The 24,250-nt window shown below is 61.0% G+C and overlaps 2 protein-coding genes across 2 annotated transcripts; both read left to right on the top strand.

The window, feature by feature from the left end:
* The first annotated feature begins 240 nt into the window (after positions 1 to 240).
* Positions 241 to 8,632, top strand: CRYBG2 (crystallin beta-gamma domain containing 2). Its single transcript, XM_058819833.1, has 19 exons — positions 241 to 2,106; positions 2,696 to 2,737; positions 2,816 to 2,934; positions 3,122 to 3,314; positions 3,395 to 3,534; positions 3,668 to 3,794; positions 4,061 to 4,096; positions 4,192 to 4,319; positions 4,473 to 4,599; positions 4,858 to 5,000; positions 5,069 to 5,195; positions 5,286 to 5,318; positions 5,407 to 5,519; positions 5,598 to 5,727; positions 5,998 to 6,137; positions 6,307 to 6,430; positions 7,382 to 7,540; positions 8,216 to 8,375; positions 8,481 to 8,632. Exons 1-19 carry the CDS (start codon positions 241 to 243, stop codon positions 8,567 to 8,569), a joined length of 3,996 nt encoding a protein of 1,331 aa, XP_058675816.1. The 3' UTR covers positions 8,570 to 8,632.
* A 2,848-nt stretch (positions 8,633 to 11,480) lies between these two features.
* UBXN11 (UBX domain protein 11) lies at positions 11,481 to 23,355 on the top strand. The gene is given in 16 exon segments (XM_058819637.1): positions 11,481 to 11,546; positions 12,636 to 12,694; positions 12,968 to 12,972; positions 13,284 to 13,425; positions 13,602 to 13,702; positions 13,985 to 14,085; positions 14,830 to 14,884; positions 16,502 to 16,578; positions 16,998 to 17,094; positions 18,194 to 18,414; positions 19,060 to 19,137; positions 20,226 to 20,346; positions 21,387 to 21,490; positions 21,702 to 21,775; positions 22,456 to 22,596; positions 23,193 to 23,355. Coding segments are annotated over 16 exon segments (1,605 nt in total).
* Positions 23,356 to 24,250: the final 895 nt, after the last annotated feature.

Here is a 24,250-nt window from a genome sequence, read left to right as displayed (position 1 = left end):
TGAGCACCACGAGGAGCCCCAAAGCCGCCTCCTGTGCCCCCAAAATGTCGCTCAGGACCACAGGGATGTCTGGGGGTTTCAAGCCAGCTTTGGGACCCGCGGTTTGGTGCCGTTCCCAGCTCTCCCAGACCCCTTCTGTCCCCGCAGCTCTGCCAGCCCAGCGCTGCGCCCGCGGGGGCTGAGCCCGGCAGCGCGGGGGGCACCGCGGGACCGGAGCCGTGCCCTGCCCGGTTCCCCGGCATGGATCCGCCGTTCCGGCACAGCAAGAGCCGAGCCTTCATCTCCAGCGCGGAGCTCAGCATGAAGCCGGGGGCCGCGGCCGCCCCCGAGGGCCGCTCCCGCTTCCAGAAGGTCTCGCTGGTGTCGCGGCGCCTGGAGAGCCCGCGGGGCCGCGACGGGAGCCCGTCCCGCGTGTCCCTGCTGCTGCAGGCCTGGGAGAGGGAGATCGTGGAGAAGAAGACCGGCTCCGGCCCCGCCGCCCCGGCCCACCGGGAGCACTCCCCCTCCGCCGTTCTCCGCAAGGACTTCACGGCTCACGGCCCCGTCTTCTCGCAGGTCTATGCCCCCGCGCAGCGGCCCCGGCGCCGGGACGAGCGGGGCAAGGCGGGGCCCGGCGGGGACGGCTCGCCCGGCCCGGAGGTGCCGGTGCACCGGGAGAGCTACGTGCACGGCACCCTGCTGCCCGCGGGCCCCGCCGAGCGCCCCGCGGCGGCTCCCGGGAACGGGCCCGGTGCCCCCGGTGCCGCCGAGGCCGGCGGCGCCGCCGCCCTGCCCAGGGCCCGGCAGGTCACCGTGCTGCGGACGGGCAGGGACGCGGAGGGACGGGGGGCTCCGAGCGGGACGCTCGGCACTGCCGGGGCCGCCGCGGCCGCGGCACGGCGGGACAGCCCCGGGCAGGAGGGCAGCGGCTCTGCGGGGGCTGCGGCGGGCACGGAGAGCTCACCTGGCAGCGCAGAGGCCGCTGGGCCCCCGGAGGAGGCATCCCCCGAGGAGAAGGACTCAGCACAAGCCGAGCCCGCGCCGGTGGAAGCGGCTCCGGTGGAAGCGGCTCCGGTGGAGGCGGCTCCGGGGGCCGGGGACCCGCAAAGCAGCGTGAGCAGCTCCCCGCAGGGTCCCTCGGCTGGCCAGGCTGCTCCGGCTGGCACGGGTGAGGGCAGCGTGGCAGACGTGGATGGCACCGTGCCAGCCACGCCACCGAGGACAGAGAGCCCCCCGGGGGCTGGCAGCACCCCCGAGACCCCCCCCTCAGAGGAGAGCGATGGTCCAGAGCCTTCATCCGAAACAGCGGCATCAGCCAAGGCTGAGATTGAGCTGGAGGGGGATGAGCCGATGGGAGACCCCCAGGGCACAGCCCAGGAGCCTGAGAGCACCCCAGAGCCCCCCAGCGAGCCCCCAGCCCCCGAACCCCCGGCCGAGAGCCCCCCGGAAACGAGCGAGGAGGACCCCGAGCTGCTGGTGGACATGGAGATCTTGGTGGACACGCTGCGGAACATGGAGCCCTCGGAGATGCGCAAGGCGCCCAAAGCCCCGCGGCAGCCGCGGCCGTCGGCGCTGGGGCGCTGCGCCGCCCTGCCGCCCATCCACGAGCACCGCGTGGCCCCCCGCGCCCCCCTGTCCCTGCCCCTGCCCCAGGCCCTGCGGGAGCTGCTGGAGCGGGGCCCGGCCCCGGCGCGGCCACGGGAGCCCCCCGAGGAGGAGGAGGAGGAGGAGGAGATCGAGAACCCCTACCTGAGCCCCGAGGAGCGGGCGGCCGCGAGGAGCCGCCGGGGGGTGCCCGGGAACGGCTTGGGGGGCGAGGGGTGGGTGGAGGGGGGCTCGCCGGCAGAGGATGAGGACGCCAAAGCGGCGGCCGAGAGCAGCGCGCCCTTCCGAGGGAACGTCCTCAAGGGCATGGCGCTGCTGTCGCACTTCTTGGAGCAGCGGGCAGCCGGGGCTGAGGAGGGCAAGCCCTACTCCCGCCTGGACAAGAGCGTGCTCTACGGCCGCTTCGTGTGCCCCGGCGCCGGGGGCTCGGAGCCGGCCTGCCCCGGGCACCACAACGGGCTGGGCCCTGCTGGCCCCGAGGAGCCAGAGGGCAGCGTGACCCTGAGCCTCGAGCCTGTCCTGGTGAGTGAATCCGGCGCTGGGGAATGCTCTCCTTCCCCGGGGGCGGGGGTGAACCCTGCAGCGTCCTGCCCTGATCCCAAAATGGGGCTGGTGCTTCCTCTCCGCTCAGAGAGGCCGTGGGGGGAGAGTGCAGGCACTGGGATGGTGATGGGAGATACTGGGATGGTGATGGGAGGATACTGGGATGGGTGATGGGAGGATACTGGGATGGTGATGGGAGATACTGGGATGGTGATGGGAGATACTGGGATGGTGATGGGAGGATACTGGGATGGTGATGGGAGGATACTGGGATGGTGATGGGAGATACTGGGATGGTGGATACGAGGTCAAGGGATGGAAGGGTGTCACCACGGCTGCTGGGAGGGTCCCGGGCAGGTGCCAGGAGGGTCCCGGGCGGGTCACAGGAGGGTCCCGGGCAGACGGGAGGCCGATCCCCGGCAGGGCAGGAATGCTCGCTCAGGTGTGGCTGCCCGGGGCCGTGGGAGGGCCGGGCAGACGCCAGACGCGAGGCTGCGGGGAGATGGCTGCCTCAGCCGAGCTCCCCCCGCGCTCCTCACCCGCCCGACCCCCGGGCTCTCCACTGCAGGACGATAAGGAGGGCTTGAAGATCAACACAAGGCCTGGCAAGGTACGGAGAGGGCGGCGGGGCCGGGCAGGGCTGGCCGGGCAGGGCGGGGCGGAGTGGCAGCCGTGTCACCCTGCCCAGATCATCCTGTACTCGGACGCCGGCTTCGCGGGGCACAAACGGGAGATCTGGGACGACATCCCCGACGCCACGTCCTGGGAGCTGTCCCACACCATCTCCATCCGAGTCATCCGCGGCGGGTACGGACGGCAGGGACGCGCGGAGGGGACACCGGGGAGGGCAGCCCGGGCTTCGGGAGCGCCCGTGCTGCCGCTGCTAATTACCGGCGCGGTGTTAATTACCGGCAGCCCGTCCCCACCCACGCTCTGCCCCGGGGGGCTCCCCTAACGCCGGGTCTCCCCCGTGCCGCCCCCACGGCGCTCGCAGGTGGGTGATGTACGAGAAGCCGCGGTTTCGAGGGCGCAAATGCGTCCTGGCCGAGGGCGACGTGGAGATCGACAGCCCCTGGACGGCGTACGGGCACAGCGGGCACAGCGGGCACAGAGGGCACAGCGGGCACACCGGGCAGCCCCGCGGCAGCCGCCCGTTCCGCATCGGCTCCTTCAAGCGGGTGGTGCGGGTGAGTGCCGGCACCCCCGGAGCCCCCAGCGCTGTTCCCGGGCGGAGCAGCGGGGCCCGAACGCTGTCCCGTCCCCGCAGGATTACCGCACGCCCCACATCAGCCTGTTCGCCCAGGAGAACGGAGAGGGCGCCCGGCTCCGCTTCAGCGGCTCGGCCGAGGACACCCGAGAGCGGGGCCAGGCGCTGGCGGCCGCCTCCATCATCGTGCACTCGGGCCTGTGAGGGGACCCGGGGCTGGGGGCTGCGGGTGGGCTCGGGCACTGACGGGGGCGGGGGGTGATGCCTTTCCCCATCCCCAGGTGGGCTCTGGCACAGACAGGAGCAGGGGGTGACGCCTTTCCCCATCCCCAGGTGGCTGCTTTACTCCAAGCCTTTCTTTGATGACGATCCCTACGTTCTGGAGCCGGGCGGGTACCCCAATTTGAAGGCGTGGGGAGCGAAGGAGCCGTCCATCTGCTCCATGCACCCCATCAGGCTGGTGAGTGCTGGCTCCTGGGGGTGCTGAGTCCAGGTGTCAGCGAGTTCAGGCAGCTCCTGCTCCATCAGTGAGATCACAGTGTGGGAACAGGCCAAGCGTGGCTTTGGGAAGTGCTCCTGTGGGTCAGGGGTGAGGGGAAGCTTCCAAAGAGCTCCTTGAATGAAAATGAGCCAAAACCCAGCTCAGGCTCTGTAGGGTGGCAGCAGATGTCCCTGCAATGTCTCCTCCTGCCACCACGGCCTCACTGGGGCTCCTTCTCCTTCCAGGGCTGCCCCGTCGTGGAGAGACCTGGTGAGCCTCAGGTGAGCTCTGGGGCAGCTCCCAGGAGCCCTGGGCTGGCCCTGGGACCATCCTCACCCCACCTTGTCCCCTCCTCACCTTCCTCACCTGTCCCCAGGTGCTGATCTATGAGGCTGCAGCTTTCCAGGGCCGCAGCTTCACCATCAGCAGAGACATGTACGACCTGAGGCGCCTGCCCGAGGCAGCCCTGCCCACCGTGGGCTCCCTGCGTGTCCTGGGGGGCTGGTGAGTGCCACGGGGAGGGCAGGGCTGGGAAGGTGACGGCCACCCCTGGGAATGGCTGTGGGGCACCTGGGGGAGAGGCTGTGCATGGTGCCCCCGTGCCCCAGCACGTGGAAACGCTCTGGAGTCCTCAGTGCCCGTCTGCCTGTGCCACAGCTGGGTTGGCTACGAAAAGGAGGGATTCCGCGGCCACCAGTACCTGCTGGAGGAAGGGGAGTACCGGGACTGGAGGCACTGGGGCGGCTACAGCCCGGAGCTGGTGTCCCTGCGGCTGATCCGGACGGTGAGGAAAGGCTGGGAACGGCTGGGGAAGGGATTTGAGAGAGCCAGGCACCCCCATCCCATCCTCACCCCCAAAAGGGAGCCGTTCCTGCCTGCATCAGGCAGCTGGGCAAGGCCTGAGATCCCCCAAAATCATCCCGGCCAAGCTTTGGCAGCTTTGGGCGCCCAAGGCCAGGCAGGAGCCCGCTGTGCGTGTGCCCAGCCCACAGCCCCTTCCCCTGACAGACCCTGGGGCCTGGGGGGGCCCTTCTCCCCGCAGGATTTCTCAGAGCCAGCCCTGGTGCTGTTTGAGGCCATGGACTTCGAGGCGGGCGCGAGCGTGGAGCTGAGCGAGGCGCTGCCCGACACGGGGCTGGCCGGCTACGGCAGCGTCACTCAGTCCATCCACGTGCTGAGCGGGGTGTGAGTGTGCCGGGGGGCAATGAGGGGCACCCGGGGGGGAACGGGCCAGCACTGACCTCCCCCCACAGCTGGGTGGCCTACGAGGGCCCCAACTACTCGGGAGAGCAGTACATCCTGGAGAAGGGCGTGTACCGCAGCTGCGAGGACTGGGGCGCCAGCGACTGCCACATCGCCTCTGCACAGCCCATCCTGCAGGTCAGGGACGGCCCCCCGCCCCATGGGACCCCCCCCGGGCTGGTGGGGTCAAAGCCAGACTCACACCAGCCCCGCTCTGCTTGATTCCAGGTCAGGGAACACAACCTGCACTTCGTCTCCAAGGTAGGGCTGCTGATGGGGAGGGGGCTGCAGCCCCTTGGGGGTGGTGGGGATGCTTTGTCCCTCACTGAGCCCTCTGCTCCCTCCCCAGATCCTGCTTTTCTCAGAACCCGATTTCCTGGGGGATCACATTGCCTTTGAGGAGGACCAGGGTGCCCTGCCCGAAGCCTTCACCCCGCGCTCCTGCCGAGTCCGTGGGGGCAGGTGGGGTGTCGGGGTGCTGGGGAGGGATGGGTGCCCTCCATGACAGCTCTGTCAGCCCGGGAATGTCCTCCCCACCAGCTGGATCCTGTTCGACGGGCAGGACTTCACTGGGGAGCAGCACGTGCTGTCCGAGGGCGAGTACCCCACGCTCGGTGCCATGGGCTGCCTGTGCTCCACCGCCATCGGTTCCCTGAGGAAAGTTCCACTGGTGAGCCGAGCCTTGCCTTTCCTTTCCTTTCCTTTCCTTTCCTTTCCTTTCCTTTCCTTTCCTTTCCTTTCCTTTCCTTTCCTTTCCTTTCCTTTCCTTTCCCCTTTCCTTTCCCCTTTCCTTTCCCCTTTCCCCTTTCCCCTTTCACCTTTCCCCTTTCCCCTTTCCCCTTTCCACTTCCCTGATGTTTTTCCCCTCTCAGGGGCACCCCCAGCTCTGCCTCTGCCCCCCAGGAACCCTCATTTCCCCCTTTGTCCCCCCATCCCACAGTTTTTCTCAGAGCCCTCCATCTTCCTGCACGGGCTGGAGTGTTTCGAGGGGAAGGAGATCGAGCTCAACGCCGAGGTGCGGAGCCTGCAGGCCGAGGGTTTCAACAACCACGTGCTGTCCGTGCGGGTCAAAGGAGGGATGTGAGTGACCCCTGGGGCCCTGGGTGTCCCCCGTCCCCCTGGGTGACCCATCCTGTGTCCCCACCCTGTCCCCCTGGGTGTCCCCTGTCCCCATCCTGTGCCCCCTGTTCTGTGCCACCCTGTCCCCCTGGGTGTCCCCTGTCCCCATCCTGTGCCCCCTGTCCCCCAGCTGGGTGCTGTGCGAGCACGGTGATTTCCGAGGGCGGCAGTGGCTGCTGGACTGCACTGAGATCACCAACTGGCTGACCTACAGCGGGCTGCAGCACGTGGGCTCCCTCTACCCCATCCGCCAGGTGAGGGGCACCTTTGGGAGGGGACAGGGCCGTGTCACCTGCTGGGGTGAGCCCAAAACCCCGGGGCCGTGGGGCTCACACGGACACAGAGCTGCCAGCCCTGGGCTGGGGGAGCCTGGCGGCTCTGACACGGGAAAGGTGCCACCAGCTCGGCGCTGTCACCCCACATTCCTGTCCCCCACCCTGGGAGTGGCCACCTTTGTGGCGAAATGCTCCCCGTGGGCGATGCCTTGTAAAACACACGGCATGGCAGCGTGGTGAGCTGTGCCAGCTGCCAGGGACAGGTCACGGGCACAGCCATCGCCCTGGGGACACCTGGGGACATCCTGGGGGGAGGACAACGGGGGGAACCCTCCTGAGTGCAGGATCCCCCTTCCCAGAGCCCAGGTGGGTGAGGAGCTGCAGGCAGGCGGGTCTGGGGTGCAAAGCCAGGTGGGTTTGGGGTGCCAAGCCAGGCTCCTCTCTTGCAGAGAAGGGTTTGGGGTGCCCAGCCCAGCTCCTCTCTTGCAGAGAAGGGTTTGGGGTGCCAAGCCCAGCTCCTCTCTTGCAGAGAAGGGCTTGGGGTGCAAAGCCAAGCTCCTCTCTTGCAGAGAAGGGTTTGGGGTGCCAAGCCAAGCTCCTCTCTTGCAGAGAAGGGCTTGGGGTGCAAAGCCCAACTCCTCTCTTGCAGAGAAGGGTTTGGGCTGCAAACCCAAGCTCCTCTCTTGCAGAGAAGGGTTTGGGGTGCAAAGCCCAGCTCCTCTCTTGCAGAGAAGGGTCTGTAGGTACAAGACCAGACTCCTCTCTTGCAGAGAAGGGTTTGGGGTGCAAAGCCAAGCTCCTCTCTTGCAGAGAAGGGTTTGGGGTGCAAAGCCCAGCTCCTCTCTTGCAGAGAAGGGTTTGGGGTGCCAAGCCCAGCTCCTCTCTTGCAGAGAAGGGTTTGGGGTGCAAAGCCAAGCTCCTCTCTTGCAGAGAAGGGTCTATTTCCACATCAGGAGCAGGGAGCTGCAGCTGTTCCTCTCGGTCCCCGACGACGTGGAGGACATGAAGGCGGGCAGGGTGGTGGTGTCCAGCCTGAGCGAGCAGAGCAGCTCCGTGTGGTACTACGAGGACGGGCTGATCAAAAACCAGGTCAGGGCTGGGCAGTGGCAGCCAGCGCCACCCAGGGGACCCGGGCAGGCCCTGGCAGGGCTCCTGTGGGCACTCCCCACCCCTCAGCCTTCTTCCGGGGATCCAGCTCATCTGCACAGCCACAGCAGCCCTGTTCTCCACAATAGCAGCAGTCTCACTCCTAACTCTACTACCTCTGCTCTTACTAACCATCCTAGAGGCAGCAGTAGCGATAATCCAAGCCTGTGTTTTCGTACTCCTACTGAGCCTCTTCCTACAGGAAAATATCTAATTCTCAATGGCACATCCAGCACATTCTTATCACACAGCTGACCCCAGCGCCTGACCCATCCTAGCAGCAGTCACTGCTCTCCTGACCACCTCAGGACTAACAACAGGATTCCACTACAACTCCCCTCGACCCCTTATCTAGGCCTGCTCTCCACTATTCCATCATGTTCCAGTGATGACATGACATTGTACAGGGGGGTTTGTAAGAGCTTCTCCCGGCCCCTGATCCCAGAGATGAGCTGATTCCTCTCCCCGAGCCTCCCCTGGAGATGTGAGGCCATCTCTGCCTTCCCTGCTCTCACCCTCACCACCCGCACCTCTCGCCGAGGGGCTCTCCCTGCTCACCCACATCCCAGCCCAGATGCAGCCGCCCTAGAGGGCCCTCCCTGCCCGTGTCCCCTGCAGGTGGCCCCCAGCATGAGCCTGCAGGTGATCGGGCCGGCGGGGAAAGGAGCCAAGGCCGTGCTCTGGTCCGAGACGCGGCTGCCGCGGCAGACGTGGAGCGTGGACAGCCAGGGACGGATCCACAGCCAGATGTTCGAGGACACGGTGCTGGACATCAAGGGTGAGCCCTCGGCCCCGCACGCCCTGCTTGCCCAGGGATGCCCCAGGACGGGGTGTTTCCATCAGGAGGGCGTTTGCCCTCCCCAAACCTCCCCTTGCTCTGCAGGCGGCCGCAGCTACGACCGGGACCACGCCGTGGTGTGGGACATGGCCGAGGAGCGACCCACGCAGCTCTGGGACATCCAGGTGCTCTGAGGGACAAGGGCAGCATGGGGACACCCTGCCAGCGTCCCCACACGGGGGCAGGAGGCCTCGGACCCATCCACGCTGCGTCCCCAGCGCCTCTGCCCCAGCTGCTGCTGTGGGGGATGATCACCGTCCTCTCCATCACGGGGGGACCACCCCACATCCCTCCGTGGAGGCCTGAGCACGGCCCACGCAGGATGCCATGGACACGGCCAGCGTGGCACCCTCTGGAGAGCAGCAGGGCCCCTCCCCGCAGGCCTTCCTCCCCCCGAACTGTATTTATGTACGTGTGTAAGATACAGCCCTGCCTGGCTGCCTGGTGTCCTTGTCCTTGCCGTGCCCGCGGCCTGGCAGCTCCCGCAGCCCGATGCTGGTGCCAGGACGGGATCCCAGTGCCCTCTAGTGCCCACGGGCACCGGCAGCTCCGTGGGCATGGACTGTGAGGAGAGAGGCACCGGCCAAGCCGTGCCGGGGATTGCTCGGGGGACAGGAGGGGACAGGAGGGGCCTGCTCGGGGGACAGGAGGGGGGACAGGAGGGGACCGCTCGGGGGATGCTCAGGGGACAGGAGGGGACCGCTCGCTCGGGGGTCCCGCTCCTTCTCCCCTCCGACTCCCCCATCCCCGAGGGCTGAAGCCCCAGGACGGGGCCGGTTCTGCGCCCACACACCCCCGGCAGCCCCGGTACCGAACCGGGAGAAGGCGGAGGCGAGCCCTGCGTGGCGGCACCGGCGTTTATTGCTCGGCGGGGTCGGGGCAACGCTTCCAGCGGCAGGAACGGGGGCGGTGCCGTCCTGGGGAGGGTCTCGGGGGGCTGCAGGACCCTCGGGCTCAGCGCAGGTGCAGCAGCAGCGCCGCCAGCCCCCCCAGAGCCGCGGACAGGAGCGGGGCGCTGGCGCCGGGCGCGCTCACGCTGCTCGTGGTCGTGGCGTTGCTCGGGGCAGCAATCTTCGAGGGCGACACCGCCTCCTTCCCCTTGTCATCCTTGGCCGTGTCCTCCTCCTTGGCCTGGCAGAGGGTCTGGCAGAGAAAACGGCTTCAGGCGCCCCTCCAACAGAGCAGGGCGGTGAAAGCCCCCAGAGCCCTGCTAGGGTGGTCCTGGGGCAAAAGGACCGGGGGGTCCTGGGGCAAAATCCCCTTCCCAGGGTGGTCCTGGGGCAAAAGGACCGGGGGGTCCTGGGGCAAAATCCCCTGCCCAGGACGGTCCTGGGGGCAGAAGGATGGGGGCACACCCGAGCCCACCCTGCCCAGCCCCGGCAGGACAAACAGACAAACAGCCGCCCGTCGGTGCCCCCGCAGGTTCCCCTCACCCTGCAGCTCCTGGCCCTGGGCTCGGGGGGGAAAGTCGCTGTCCCTGCCGCTCACCGCGGGTTTCAGAAAGGAGGGGAAGCGCAGGGCGGGGAGCGGCCCCGCGCTCTGAGGAAGTGGTGAGGAGGTGTCGGGCACGGCCCTGCGCAGGGAGAAGGGCTCGGTGCGGGGAATTCCCGTGCTGGGAGCGAGGGGCAGCGGCAGGAGGGACCCCCGAGGCCGGGCTGGGCAATCAGGGGGTGCAGCCGGTGTGGGAATGCAGCACAGCCGGGGGGTGAGCTCAGGGCAGCCCCTTTCCCTGTCCAACACTGCTGGAAAAGCAATTCCATTTCCCAGTCTGTCCTACACCCCTCCTCAGGGCCCTCTGGAGATGGGGAAGGACCAGGAGCAGAGCCCAAACTCTGCTCTCTCTGCCACGCTCCTGCTCCCTTTGCCTCCTTTACAGAGGGGAATCCCGAGATGCAAATGCAGCCCGTGCGGGCAGCAGCAGGGCCCGGCTGTGGGGAGCTCCAGAGTGAAACAAGCAAAGACAGATCTGTCACCAACACATTGTAGGGGGAAAAAATCATCCCAAAAGCTGCCCCAAAGTGCTGGTGGGTTCATCCCTACATCCAGGAGAGCCTCATGTCCCTCAGCATGGCCCTCACCCCATGGAGCCCCGGCAGGAAGGGAAATAACCCAGCGAGGAGAGGCGAGAGGAAAGCACAGCCCTGAGTCCCCCTCCAGCTCAGCATCCCCGCTGCAGGAGGGGCTGGAAGGTGGAGAGAGCTGAGACAGGCTCAGAAAGGCTGGGAGATGGGCTGGAGAGCCGAGCCAGGCATAGAAAGGCTGGGAGATGGGCTGGAGAGCCGAGCCAGGCTCAGAAAGGCTGGGAGATGGGCTGGAGAGCCGAGCCAAGCTTAGAGAGGCTGGGAGATGGGCTGGAGAGCCGAGCCAGGCTTAGAAAGGCTGGGAGATGGGCTGGAGAGCTCTGCTGGGGTTAGAGAGGCTGGGAGATGGGCTGGAGAGCTCTGCTGGGGTTAGAGAGGCTGGGAGATGGGCTGGAGAGCTGAGCCAGGCTTAGAAAGGCTGGGAGATGGGCTGGAGAGCTGAGCCGGGCTTATAAAGGCTGGGAGATGGGCTGGAGAGCTCTGCGAGGCTTAGAAAAGCTGGAAAATGGGCTGGGGAGTTCTGCCAGGCTTACAGAGGCTGGAGGATGGGCTGGAGAGCTCTTTTGGGGTTACAGAGGCTGGAGAGCTGAGCCAGGCTTAGAAAAGCTGGAAGACGGGCTGGAGAGCCCTTCCAGCCTCACAGAGCTGCGTGGTACCCTCAAGGTGCAGAAAAGCATCAAAAACCCCCCGGTGGAAGCATTTGGAGCCCAGCACGAAGCTCCGGCTGAGCTCACGGCGCTCAGAGCCGAAGATAAAGCCCGACCGCAGCGGGTCTGAGCAGCGATCGGAGGGAGATGCTGCTTACCAGGCACAGGGCGAGCAGGGCGAGCAGGGCGAGCAGGCGGCAGCGCTGCATGGCCGGGGCTCCGCGGGCGCCTCCCGTGCCGCTCCCCGCCCGCCCCAGCCTTTAAGGCGGCGGGGGCACCGCGCACCGACCGGCCCCAAAGGGGGAAGGTCCCCGGCGATGGCAGGAAAGGGTGCCAGACGTGAGAGGGACCCTGCTCCTCTGCACGCCCTGCTGCAGCTCCCGGTGTGGCAGAATACAGAATTTCTCAGTTATAGATAGATGTTAGATGTATATTATAGATATATAGATATTTTCGGTTCTTCCGGAGTCACTGCGTAGAGCTTAAAGACGGGGCAAAATAAGATAAAAGGGTGTAAAGGGATGCAAAGTGGCAAAATAAAAGGATGTAAATAAGATACGAGGATGTAAAGGGGCGTAAAGTGGCAAAATAAAAGGATGACAGACGTGGCTGGAAGCAGCTCCCCTGGCGCAGCAGGGGTAAGGGGCAGAATACAGAAATTTTCAGTTATAGATATATATTATAGATATAGATTTATAATATATAGATATTTTCGGTTCTTCTGGAGTCACTGAATAGAGCTTAAAGACGGGGCAAAATAAGATAAAAGGATGTAAAGGGGTGTAAAGTGGCAAAACAAATGGATGTAAAGGGGCGAGCACACGATGCCAAACGTGGCTGGAAGCCGTGGAGCTGCTCCTCCACATCCCCTGGCATGGCAGGAATAGGTGATAGAATATAGAAATTTTAATATATATTAGATGTACGTTACAGATATTTGGATACTTTCAGTTCTCCCGGAGTCACTGCATAGACCTTACAGACCAAGTGGCAAAATAAGATAAAAGGACGTAAAGGGGTGAGCACGTGGCTGGAAGCAGCAGAGAAACAGATACTGCAGTGGGGCTTTTGTATGTAAAAACGAGCTACGGTGCGTGCCCAAAGGAAAGGTCCGAGGAAAGGCTGAACCCCCCGGCTCTGCCTCTCCCTGGGTCTCTCCGTGCTCACACCCAAAGGAGTGAGTGAAACCCTCCCTGGGTCACCGGAGGGCTGCCAGGAACAAACCTCCTTCCCTGCAGGTGGAGCTGGAGCCAAGGCATCCCTCGGGATCTCAGTTAAATCCTAAATAAAGGAGTTGTTTCCTTTAACCCCGGCTCCGTGCGCTCACTGCAGGTCCCCGAGCCCCCTCACCCTGCAGGGAACCCAGAAAAAGGGATGGGAGCACGGGAAACAAAAGGGATCTGTTATTTTAAGACGGTTTGAAGTGAATAAAGTCACTGGGGCGTGCTGGGAGCGCACGCCGCACCACACAGCTGCTGTCTGGGTTTGTGCTGCTGGAGCGCATCGTGGCGATGCGCTTCATCATGGTGAGGTGAGCTCCCGCCCAGAGCCGGGGTTGTTCTGCAGAAAAACGTCACCAAACTTAGTTCTGCTTTTGGCCAAGTAGAAATTACAGCCGCGCGAGCACAGCCAACGTCCCTGGAAGTGGCCGGGGCAGGGCTGGAGCAGCCTGGCACAGGGGAAGGTGTCCCTGCCCATGGAGGGGGGCACGGGATGGGCTTTGGGGTCCAAACCCGGCTGTGGTTCTGCGCACGCCCCATCAAAGGGGGTGATACCGGGGGGATCATTGACCCGTCCCCATCAGAGGAGGTAAAACAGGAGGGAGAATTGGCCTGTTCCCATCAGAGGAGGTGAAATTGGGAGAACTGGCCTGTCCCCATAAAAGGGGGTGAAATTGGGAGAACTGGCCTGTTCCCATAAAAGGGGGTGAAATTGGGAGAACTGGCCTGTCCCCATCAGAGGAGGTGAAATTGGGAGAACTGGCCTGTCCCCATCAGAGGAGGTGAAATTGGGAGAACTGGCCTGTTCCCATAAAAGGGGGTGAAATTGGGAGAACTGGCCTGTCCCCATAAAAGGGGGTAAAACAGGGGGGATAACTGGGCTGTCCCGCTCACCTCCAGCGGGTGAGACCGAGCTGCTGGAGAGCAGCAAAGGCAGCGCTGGGGTGGGGACAGCCAGGAAGGGCTCCTGGGAGGTGACAGCCAGGAAAGGCTCCGGGGTGGGACAGGCGCTGGGGGAGCTCAGGGCATCAGCGGGGTCCAGGTGAGAAAACAGAGACCGAGGAAGCAGGTGAGGGCATCGGGAGGAGCTGCGCGGCGAGAGGAGCCTCAGGCCAGGCTGATGGGTGTGTGTGGAGCGCACAGGAGAAGAACGGGACCTGTCCCGGTCCGTTCCCGGTGTCCCGGGATAACGCGCGCGGTGCATGCTGGGAATTGTAGTTCCCGGCGCTACCGCGCCCGCCACGTGACCAGCGCCGGGCCAATCGCAGCAGGCCTCTCGTCGCCGTGGCAACCGGCCGTAAACAAGATGGCGGCGGGGGGTGAGTGTCCAGGCCAGGCCCGGCTGTGTCCCCTGGCCGGGCAATCCTTTCAATGCACCCTCTGCTCCTGTTCCGGGGGACAGCACTGCAAAAGAACACGGAGGGTGAAGCCGTGAGGGCTCTGGGCGTTCTGGGCCGTCGGTTTTTGGCAGCACCCCAGGCCAGACCCGTTCCTGTGGCTCCCCTCTCGCACGCACAATGAGGAATCAAGGGATTTCTACCCAAAAAGTCTCCCTGCTGTGGCAGACCAGCAATCCTGCTCACAGGTGTTTGTGCTTTCAGGTGCAGCTCACGCTGACGTGGAGCTCGTGTCCTCTCTGGCAGAAAAAATCTCCCTGTTGGAACAAAAAGTAGAGAAACAGGCACAAGAAATCCAGCTGAAGGTAAAAGTCAGCCTCTTGCTGAGCCTGCCATGTCCCCTGCCACAGGAGTTCCACCTCCCAGACCCTGTGTGGGCTCAGTTAATCTGTGTTAATTACCCAAATGAGTCCTTTACAAAGCAGCAGAGCAGTGGGATCAGGGATTGGGGTGGCAGAGGGGACATTCTCTGCTGGGACTCCTTGCAGCAGTGGCTCTCAGCCCCCTGGCACTAACAGCAGCAGCTCTTTGGCTTCAGAATTTAATTTTTTTCCTCCTGTTGTGGTGATGCATCTCCCCTTTTGTTTTCTGAAGCAGCAGCTGCTCACACAGCAGAGCCATCCTGGAGCAGCCCTCTCTGACTGGAGTAAATACCCTTTAAAATCTAAAATAAATACCCTTTAAAATCTAAAATAAATATCCTTTAAAATCTAAAATAAATATCCTTTAAAATCTTAGCACAAATACCTTTAAAATCTTAGAATAAATACCTTTTTTTTGTTTGGGTTTTTATAAGAAGCGGCTGCAGCGGTTTGGTTTCTAGCTCAGCCCTTCCCTGCTGCTCTGAGCAGGAGCACCCAGCACACCCAGAGGGAGCTCTGTATTTATCCCAGCCCTCACCTGGGCCTCATTACGGTGTTTGTGGGGTGATTCAGCCCTTTGGCCTGGGCTGGGTGGGGTGAGAGGAGCTGCCTGTGCCAGCTGTGCCTGGGGCTGCTGAGGGCAGAACTGGCCCAGGACTGGCCCAGGCCATTGTTCTGCCCCTCCAGGACAGGAGGATCGCTGAGCTGGAGGAGAAGATAAGGAATCTCCAGGAAGAGGAAGGTAAAAATTGTTCTACCTGTGGGAGAAGGTAAAAACTGTTCCAGCTGTGGGGAGCTGCGGGGCTCAGCTGGGCACAGCTGGATCCTGGATCCTGCCCTTGGCTCCAGCAGCCTCCCTGGTGAGGGCACGCACAGAGGGGCAGAGCTGCTCTCTGTGGCTGTTGCTCTGGTGTCAAACATCATTTCCTGACCCGTTTCTGGCTTTCCATGGGTGAGAACCAACCACAGGCAGCCCAGGACGGGCAGGGGAGCAGCAAAGGGTTCAAACGGCTGGAGGGAGAGCAGCTCCTCACAGCTGGGAGAAACCAAAATCCCTCTGGGAGCCCCCAGGGCATCCCGGGCCAGCCTGGCTCTGAATTGAGGCCAGTTTCAGTGAGTCACTGGAGCGTTTTACCTGGGCCCAGCAGCTTCCCAGCCCCAGCTGGAGCCCACACACGTTTCCTGCGGGGCCCCCGTGGGCCGGGCTGTGCTGGGCTCTCCATTTCCTGAGCTCTGAACTCAAATGGGGCTGTGAAACCGCAGCCATGTGCTCTGCCAGGCAGCCAGGACCCAGCTGCAGGGACTCTGCTCCTCCTGGAATCCTCCTGGAATCCTTGATTCCCACCCAGTGCTGCCAACAGCACCGATCACACCAGCTCCCACTGCTGGGAAGGAGGAAAGTTCGACCAGAAAGTCTCACAGATATCTGTGCTTGGCAGAAAGATTTTTACACGTGGAGTCTGGTGAAGGAATAGAGATGGAAGCAAGTTTTGATAGAGAAGAAAAGAATTGCTGAGCCAGTCTTACTGGATAACCGAAAGGCAAAGGGTGTGCTAGTTAGAAGGAGTTTTTATGGTTAAACCCACCCCAAACAGGAAGATGTTTTTACCAAGCAAAAAGATTCCACAGACAAACAAGGCAGCAAATGTTGCAGGTAGAAAAAAGGTCTCAGAATTTTCCACTGCAAGAAAACTGAAAAACATCTAGCTTAAACTGTAATATACTGACTTTTAGTGATTGGAGAACAGTAACATGAATATGGTAATTATAGGAGTTATGATAGGCCATACATAACAGTTAAGGTATAGATTGGTTCTGCTGTATAAAGATGCTCAGCAAAGAAAAGTATATAATGCATTGTAACCAAAAGAAAAGTAAATAGTGCATTGTAACCAAAAGAAAAGTATAGAATGCATTGTGACCAAAACCAAAGTATATAATGCATTGTAACCAAAAGAAAAGTAAATAGTGCATTGTAACCAATAGAAAAGTATAGAATGCATTGTGACCAAAACCAAAGTATATAATGCACTGTAACCAAAAGAAAAGTATAGAATGCATTGTAACCAAAAGAAAAGTATAGAGTGCATTGTGACCAAAAGAAAAGTATAGAATGCACTGTAACCAAAAGCAAAGGGTCTCCAGGCCTGCCTGCAGCTGAAGCTGACAGCTGTGGGCACAGCTCTGTTGCTCATGGACTGCTGTGACCTCTTGGATGGAATAAACTGCATTTTTAGTCTGTCAGCAGCACTGTCAGACCCTGCAGGGGGGATTCTGTCCCCTCCAGCCCCTGTGTGCCAGGGTGGGAGCTCTCTGAGCACAGGGGACCCTCGCAGGAACTGCAGCTTTTCTCCTGCAGCTGCTCCTGACCCGGCCGGCACGGAGGAGCTGGAGCTGAGGTGCCTTGAGCTGCAGAGCCAGGTCTGGGAGATGGAGGTGAGGCTGCTGTGCCTGCCCTGAGCCAGCCCTGCTCTGCTTTGGGGTCACTGCAGCCCCAGTGTGGCCTGTGCCAAGCCGCCCCTTGGTCCTCACAGCCCTTCCCCTCTGAAAAGGAGGAGCAGGAGGAGGATTTAAACACACAAACACCTGTGCCTCCTTCACCTGTGAGCTCCGTTCTGATTCCCAGGGCTGTGGGGACGCCCAGCTCCCGCAGCCTTGGGAGGTTCCTCTGGCACTGCAAATCCTCCCTGCTCCTTTTCCCTGCGTTGATAAAACCTCTCCATCTGTCTGTCTGTCTGCCTGTCTGTCTGCCAGGGCCAGGAGCCCCAGGACAACCCTGTCCCACCTCTCCCAGCCACATCCGACCCCTCCCGGGCTCCCTTTCCCGGTTCTGAGCCCCGACTCTGCTCCCGCAGCGGTTCCTGAGCGATTACGGCCTGGTGTGGGTCGGAGAGGCGCCGGGAGCGGCCCGGGATGGAGCGGAGCTGCCCGCAGGGAGCCCCTGCAGGCCGGGTGAGGCGCGGCCCTGCCGGCCGGAGCTGCCAGCGCGGACGGGCCGTGAGCCCCAAACCCTCGGGATCTGGGGGCCAAGATCTCCCCGTCAGGGACACACACACAGGGAGCTCAGCAGAAGGTTTAATATTCCTGTGTTTTGTACACCCATTCTGGGGGAAGAGCAGAGAGCCTGATGGCTCAGGAGGCCTCAGAGCAGCTGCTTCCTGCAGAATTCACAACCCCTGCACATTTGAGGCCCCGCTGCTCTGATGACATTGGCACAGAGTGGGTGTGGAGCAGGATCAGGTGCTTTGTGTACACAGGAGAGCCTGCTCCATCAGGGAGTACTGTTTGCCTTTCCTCCCTGCCACATGTGAGGTTTGATTGGGGCCTGGCTCTGCTCTCTGGGGCCCAGCAGCTTTGGCAGTGGTGACAGAGGGAAAACAGAAAATTATTTGTACTGTAGAGCCAGTGCTGCTTCCTAACCACCATGGAAATATCAGACCAGAGCTTCCCTTAAATGCAGGAGGGGAGAGAAGAGGGAGAGCAGCAGAAACAGTTTTGGTTTCAGCTCACTGACCTGTTTCACATCATCCTTTCGCAACTCGTACAAAAAGCAGAACAAGCAAGGACTTCAACTCAGCCAAGCCCTTTCCTCTTCTGACTTCTTTCCTGTGCCCCATGACAGCCCTCAAAGCCCCAGACAAACATCCTGGCAGAGCCTCTGCCCTGCTGCAGGCAGCTGCCCCTGGCACCTGCTCTGCACCTGATCCAATCTGCTGAATCCACCTGGGGCAGCTCCTGATCCTGCACGGGGACAGCACAGCACAGCTGGGAGGGTCAGGGAGCCCAGGGTGGGCTGCAGGAGATGCTCAGGAGCTGCAGCTCCAGCTCTGCATCCCTGCCCCTGTGGTCCAGCGCACAGCCCGGGGTCCTGGCTGCAGCACATCCTGCAGAGGTGTGAAGGGCAGCCCAGCAGTGTCAGGGCTCAATCACAGCTCAGATTCTCACAGATAAATAAATGTCCTGCCACCACCCCTAACTCTGCTCCCCGTGCTGCAGGTGAGGCCATTCTTTGATTTTCCCTGACCCCCTAGCTCTGCTCCCTCTGCCACAGGTGAAGCCGTTCATTGCCAGCAGCAGGTTGATTTTGATTTGATCCTGGAGCACATCAGGGACCTGAACTCGCTGGTGGGCGAGGGCAGCGCGCAGGTGGAGCAGACGGCGCGGGGGGCTCGGCTGCGGCGGGCAGAGCCCCTGCCCCTGACCCTGTACCGGGACGGCATCACCGTGGGGCAGCACGGAGCCTTCCGGCCCTACCAGCACCCGAGCGCGCAGGTATATAGTATTTTATATATCATAAAATAATAAATCAAGCCTTCTGGAACACGGAGTCAGATCCTCGTCCCTTCCCTCATCCTCGGACCCCTGTGAACACGGTCACAGCTGGCAGGGGTCCGAGGATGAGGGAAGGGACGAGGATCTGACTCCGTGTTCCAGAAGGCTTGATTTATTATTTTATGATATATTTTATATTAAAACTATACTGAAATAAAGGATTTCATCAGAAGGCTGGATAAGAATAGAAAAAGAAAGAATGATAACAAAAGTTTGTGGCTCGGACAGAGTCTAATCTAGCTGGGCTGTGATTGGCCATTAATTAGAAACAACCACATGAGACCAATCACAGATGCACCTGTTGCATTCCACAGCAGCAGATAATCAATGTTTACATTTTGTTCCTGAGGCCTCTCAGCTTCTCAGGAGGGAAAATCCCAAGGAAAGGATTTTTCAGACAATCTCATGGCTACACAGTGCCTGTAAAGCCTCTCGTGTCCTGTGCAGCAATTTCTGCAGATGGAAATTCCATGTCTGTGCTGCAGACCTTTCTGCACGGCCACAGCAGCACAGACAGGAGCTGCCCAGCAGGAAGGTCAGCCCAGCAGGGCTGAGGTGTGAGCAGGAGCTCTCGTGTTGTTTCAGCAATGTCTGCAGGACATCATGGACGGTTATTTCCCCTCCGAGCTGCAGCCACGCTACCCCGACGGGGTCCCCTTGCAGGCAAGTGCCATTCCAGAAGAGGGGCTGAGGTTTGTGGGGCTGTGCAGGTGTGTCTGGCACCCCGGGCACCTGCAGCAGCCGTTACAGGAAACGTTTCAGCACCAGGGTTCAAGGGTTCCTGTGCCCCAGTGAAGCTGCCCTGGAACGAGGCTTCTGAGAGCACGGCAGGCTCTGTGAGACAAGCAGCACATGCAGGAAATGAAGGGCTGTGTCACAAAAAGGAGGGGGGAAAAAGTTAGCAGAAGTTGCCCTGGAAAAGCTCATAACGTGAGATTGAACAAGAACCTTCTAAAGGGGATGTCGTGAGTTTGTTTTGCCACAGTTTAAATGGATTTGGCCACCTGAGGTTCTCTTGGGCCCCAGTTTTTGATTTCTCAGAAATGGCAAAGAGCCAAAGCCGCATTTGCAGGCAGGGAGCCTCGGAGGACTCCAATGTAGGTCTGGGAGTGCCCCTGCAATGTCAGCAGGCACAGCCAGAGGCTGGACTGTCCTGTGCCACGAGAAACCAGGGCACAGCTGCTGAGCAGGACAGGGTCAGGCCAGCTGGGAGCTCTGGGGGTGAGGAATGCCATGGAAAGGGATTGTACAGAGCTTTGGGGGTGAGGAATGCCATGGAAAGGGGACTGTGCAGAGCTCTGGGGGCGAGGAATGCCATGGAAAGGATTGTGCAGAGCTCTGGGACTGAGGAATCCCATGGAAATGGGACTGTGCAGAGCTCTGGGGGTGAGGAATGCCATGGAAAGGGGACTGTGCAGAGCTCTGGGGGTGAGGAATCCCATGGAAGGGGGATTGTGCAGAGCTCTGGGGGTGAGGAATCCCATGGAAGGGGATTGTGCAGAGCTCTGGGGGTGAGGAATGCCATGGAAAGGGGACTGTGCAGAGCTCTGGGGGTGAGGAATCCCATGGAAAGGGGACTGTGCAGAGCTCTGGGGGTGAGGAATCCCATGGAAAGGATTGTGCAGAGCTCTGGGGCTGGGTTCCCTATGCAGCCCTGGTTTGGGGTTCACAGCTGCTGCCTGGCATTGCTGTGCTTTGTTGGGCTCAGATGCAGCAAGAGGAGCTTGTACAACACCCAGATTTGCTTACAGGTCACTGACAGGAGGGATGTGGTGTTCCAGAAGCCAGACCTTGCAGGGAGCTTTCCTGGCCTTGGCCACGTGGTGGGGACTGCAGAATCCAACAGAATGCAGGAAACATCCAAGATCCCAGGTAAAACCTTAAACCTGCCTCAAAAATGCTGCTCAGTCTTGAGGGGGAGCATTCTTAAACCTTACCAGGTGGTAGGAGGGGAATGTGAGGGTCTCAACCCTTCTGTGAGCTAGCAGCACACACAGGATCCTCTCAGCATTAATCCTGCTCAGGAATGAGACGTGACAAGTAATGAAATAATAGAAATTCAGCAGGTTTCCAAAACCAAATCTGCCCCGTGCCTTTCTGAAAGGCCAAGCTTCCTTCCAGCTTGACCACATGAAAGGGTGCTGAGGTAACCCTGCAGGCCTGGGGGGAGCTGCCTGCAAACACTGCCCCTTTCAACAAGTCATTCCAAAAATGAAGATATCGTCAAGGCGGATTTACCGTAACTGCACCCAGCACGGGACGGTTTCTCTTCAGACTTTCACAGCACAATATGGGACATCAAAGGCCACAGATTCCTCATTTGGCTTCTAGACACTTGCAGTCTGTGTAAGCAATGTCTGACAGGGCTGGGAAGTCAGAAATCAGTGGGGCTGTGGGTGCATCACTGAATGACCCAGCACAGGTATCCCTCATGAGAAACAGCTGCCTGCTTCCTACAGCTGTGCTCGAGGATAAAGCTAAATATCCCCTTTACCCAAGCAGCAAAATAAAGAATTGTCCAAGCAGAAAGGAATAGACACCTACAAACTCACCCTCGTAAGGTAAAAATTCACTTTTACAGACTTTTTTTCACCTGTCTTTTTTCACAGACAAGGTGAAAAAAGTCTGTAAAAAATGGTGATAGCCCCAGTTTTTCCCAGCAGAGGTGCCTGCCTGCTGAGCACCCCAGCTGTGCACAGGTCTCACTGTTGATGCTCACAATCAGACATTCAGTGGGGCACAAAGTGGGACAGCTTCAGGGAGGAGCCCAAGAGCTGCTCTGGGCCTGGCTGGGGTGCCAAGAGCTCTCCCTGTCGGCTGCTGCTCTCTCCTTTCACCAAATCTGCCTCTTCTGGAGGAAAAACCTTTGTCACAAAGCTCACACATGGAAATACCTCCCCTTTGCTCCCTAGGTCCCAAATGCTCCTGGGAGCAGGATCCCAACGAGGTTTCCCAGCCCCTGAAGCACAGAGGGAGCGTGGGCAGCGCCCAAGGAGCAGCTCCACAGGTACCGTGAGCTCCCCAGGCAGCCCAGGAGAGAGCAGGGGGATGCTCTGGGCTCAGCGCCCTGCACAGCACCCACAGCCCCTCCCTGGGCCTCTCTCAGCCCCCTGGAACCTCCAGAGAGGCGGCAGCAGGGCACACGTGGCACTGGGCCCCCGCCTGGTGGCTGTGCCAGCTCTGGCTGCTCGCCCTGCAGGGCTCACACTCACCTGCTCTGGCTGCAGGGCTCTGATGGGCAGCAGAGCAGCGAGGAAATCCTGCTGGGAACACCTGGGCTGGCTGCCCTGGACAGGTACAGGTACAGCCCCCCACCCCTGCCCTTCAGCATCTCCTCTTCCTCCTGTTTCAGCACTGCAGGTTTAGTTCAGTTGAGGAATGGACTTTGCCCTTTTAGACCTTAGAAATAGTGAGACAAAAGGCCGAGTTTGGTCCTTCGGGAAAACCACTGAATTTTTAATGGCAAACATGCCACATTTTACATCTCTAACAAAAAGCTTCTGTTGTTCAAAATGTCACTTATTAATGTGAAAATTGTCCCGACAGCAAGCCAAGGCCTAAGAGTTTGTAACCATTGAAGGAGCTCTTTGCATAGTAAAGAGTCGTAGTAAATGGAGAAGCTGGTGATGAGAGGTCTCACTAACAGCACTTTTCCACTCAGTTTTCTGGCAAGCCAAGACCCAAATAACTAATGAAAATAAACCCCAAGCAGATTATTTTTAATCAAAGAAGTAGGGCAGAGTACTTACCAGACAGCCCTGGTTTAAAATGAAAAAGCTAAAAAAGGCCCATAAATAACCCTCCCCAAGGCACCTTCAGCAGTTTGGGCACTGGCTTGGTCTGGGTGCCCCTGGTCGGACGGGGCCTCGTTCACCTCAAGGACATTCCCAAACACCGAACTGCCGTGCCCTGCTCGGGCCACGGAGGCTGCTGCTGCTGAGGGGAGCTCTCCCCGGGGCTGACAGGGCTCTGTGCCCGCAGGGTGAGGGCGGCAGAGCAGGCTGGAGCCCCTGAGCTCTGCAGGCTGCGCGTCAGGTCCGAGAGCGGGGAGCAGACGTACGAGCTGAGGATGCTGCTCACAGACACCATCGGGGACCTGCGCCAGCTGCTCGCCCACCTCAGGTAGCCCAGCCCTCCCTCCCACCCTGCCCGACCCTGCAGGGCCCCAGGAAGGGGTTCCTGAGGTCCTGGAGCCTCAAACATGAGCTGGGGCACAGCCCCGTGCCCACCCGGCACTCTCCAGTGCTCTGAGAAGCTCAGAGCATTTCATACCCACCTTTGCCACACAGCAACAGAGATAAACTTCAGTACTCCTCAAATTGCCATCAATCCAGGCCCAGTGCTGCCTTTGCCTCCTCCCAGCACTCACCAGGCTGGTGCCACCCTTCCCAAGGTGCTGGAGGCTGAGCTGCAGCCTGACCTGGCTCAGCCAGCTGTGTCCCAAACATCCAACACTGCACAGGGGCTCCCTGAGCCTGCTGGGGACAGCTCCAGGTGCCTGAGGGACCCCTCTGCTGTCCCCACTCCTGCTGCAGGCCTGGCCTGGCGTGAGCCCAGGCTGAGCTCAGTGCTGGTGGGATGCAGGAGCCTCCTTCCTCCCCACTGCAGCTGCAGTTTGGGCTGCAAACCCTTTTTCTGCTCTTGCATAACCACAGCTGGATCGGTCAGAACCTTGGGGAATCCCGTGAGCAGGAGGAGATTGTGCTGTTCTTTCCTAGGGGCGGGAACTCGGACTATGAGATCCTGAGCACCTTTCCCCAGCGGGTGTACACGGACAGCTCCAGGAGCCTGCAGGAATGCGGGCTGGTGCCCCGGGCCTCGCTGCTGCTCCGCAGGAGAGACCCCTCCCAGGGGCAGGGCAGGGGGCTGCAGCCAGCCTAGGAGCTGCTCTCACCTTACCCGGCTGGGAAAAGGGAGAGGTTTCCTTTCCAGATTCAGTTTCACCGTGCTGGACATGGAGCAGAGCTGGGTGGGAGCAGCCCTGTGGCAGAGGGGCCAGGCCAGCCCTGCTGCCCCTCGGTGGCTGCTGTTCCCCAGCACAGGGACACCTCCAGCAGCTCACCTGGGCCTGGCTCCTCCTCTCTGTGCAGGTTACACGGGCTGAGCCCTGCCCAGGAGCCTGCCAGCCTCCCCCCAGCACTGGGCAGCGCCCAGGGATGGGAACAGCAGGATGGACACGCAGCCAGGGCAGTTTGCATTCTGCACTCAGCTCCCTGCAGATCTCACCTGCACGGACAGCAGGGGACACTCAGGCTCAGTGCCACGGCCTGTGCTGGAGCTAAACCTGAAGGCCTCGAGTTACTGCCTGGCTGGGGCCGAGCCAGGCTCAGCTGGGAGATCCTGCTGCTGCTGCTGGGCTTCCTGTACGTGCACAGCTCCTTCCCTTGGACAGCCCCCAGCTGCAGCGGCCGGCTCCAGCCTGCCTGCAGGCACCCGCCCTCCTCCTCCTCCTGCAACAGGACACCGTGTCACTGAGAGCAGCAGAACCCCTCTCTGCCCAGCCCTGAACAAAGCATCTTCCTCCCTGGCCGTGGGCTGGGGCTGCGCTTTTCCCTTTCCCTTTCCCCAGCACATTCCTCCCATTCCAGCTGTGACAAGCTCTCACTTGACTCGCAGCTGACAGCACTCCCACTCATGTGGGGCAGGGCTGCTGGCAGGTTCCTCTTCACACAGACCCAGCCCTCAGCAAAGGCTCCCAATAAAACCCTTTATTCCAGCAATTTCCACTTCCTTCAGATTTCTGAGGCATGGTTGGAAGCCCAGAGCTCTTCCCAGA

This window comes from Ammospiza caudacuta, chromosome 25 (genome assembly GCF_027887145.1).
Source record: "Ammospiza caudacuta isolate bAmmCau1 chromosome 25, bAmmCau1.pri, whole genome shotgun sequence".
Taxonomy (NCBI): Eukaryota; Metazoa; Chordata; class Aves; order Passeriformes; family Passerellidae; genus Ammospiza; species Ammospiza caudacuta.
Note: the sequence above shows the minus strand (reverse complement) of the source record. Positions and strands in the feature narration are given on the sequence as shown.

Excerpts from the sequence above, each read along its gene's own strand:
- CRYBG2 (XM_058819833.1), top strand. The coding sequence starts at position 241 with ATGGATCCGCCGTTCCGGCACAGCAAGAGCCGAGCCTTCATCTCCAGC. Across the intron at positions 2,935-3,121 it reads ATCCGAGTCATCCGCGGCGG|GTGGGTGATGTACGAGAAGC; the intron begins GTACGGACGGCA and ends CGGCGCTCGCAG. Across the intron at positions 5,520-5,597 it reads TGCCGAGTCCGTGGGGGCAG|CTGGATCCTGTTCGACGGGC; the intron begins GTGGGGTGTCGG and ends CCTCCCCACCAG.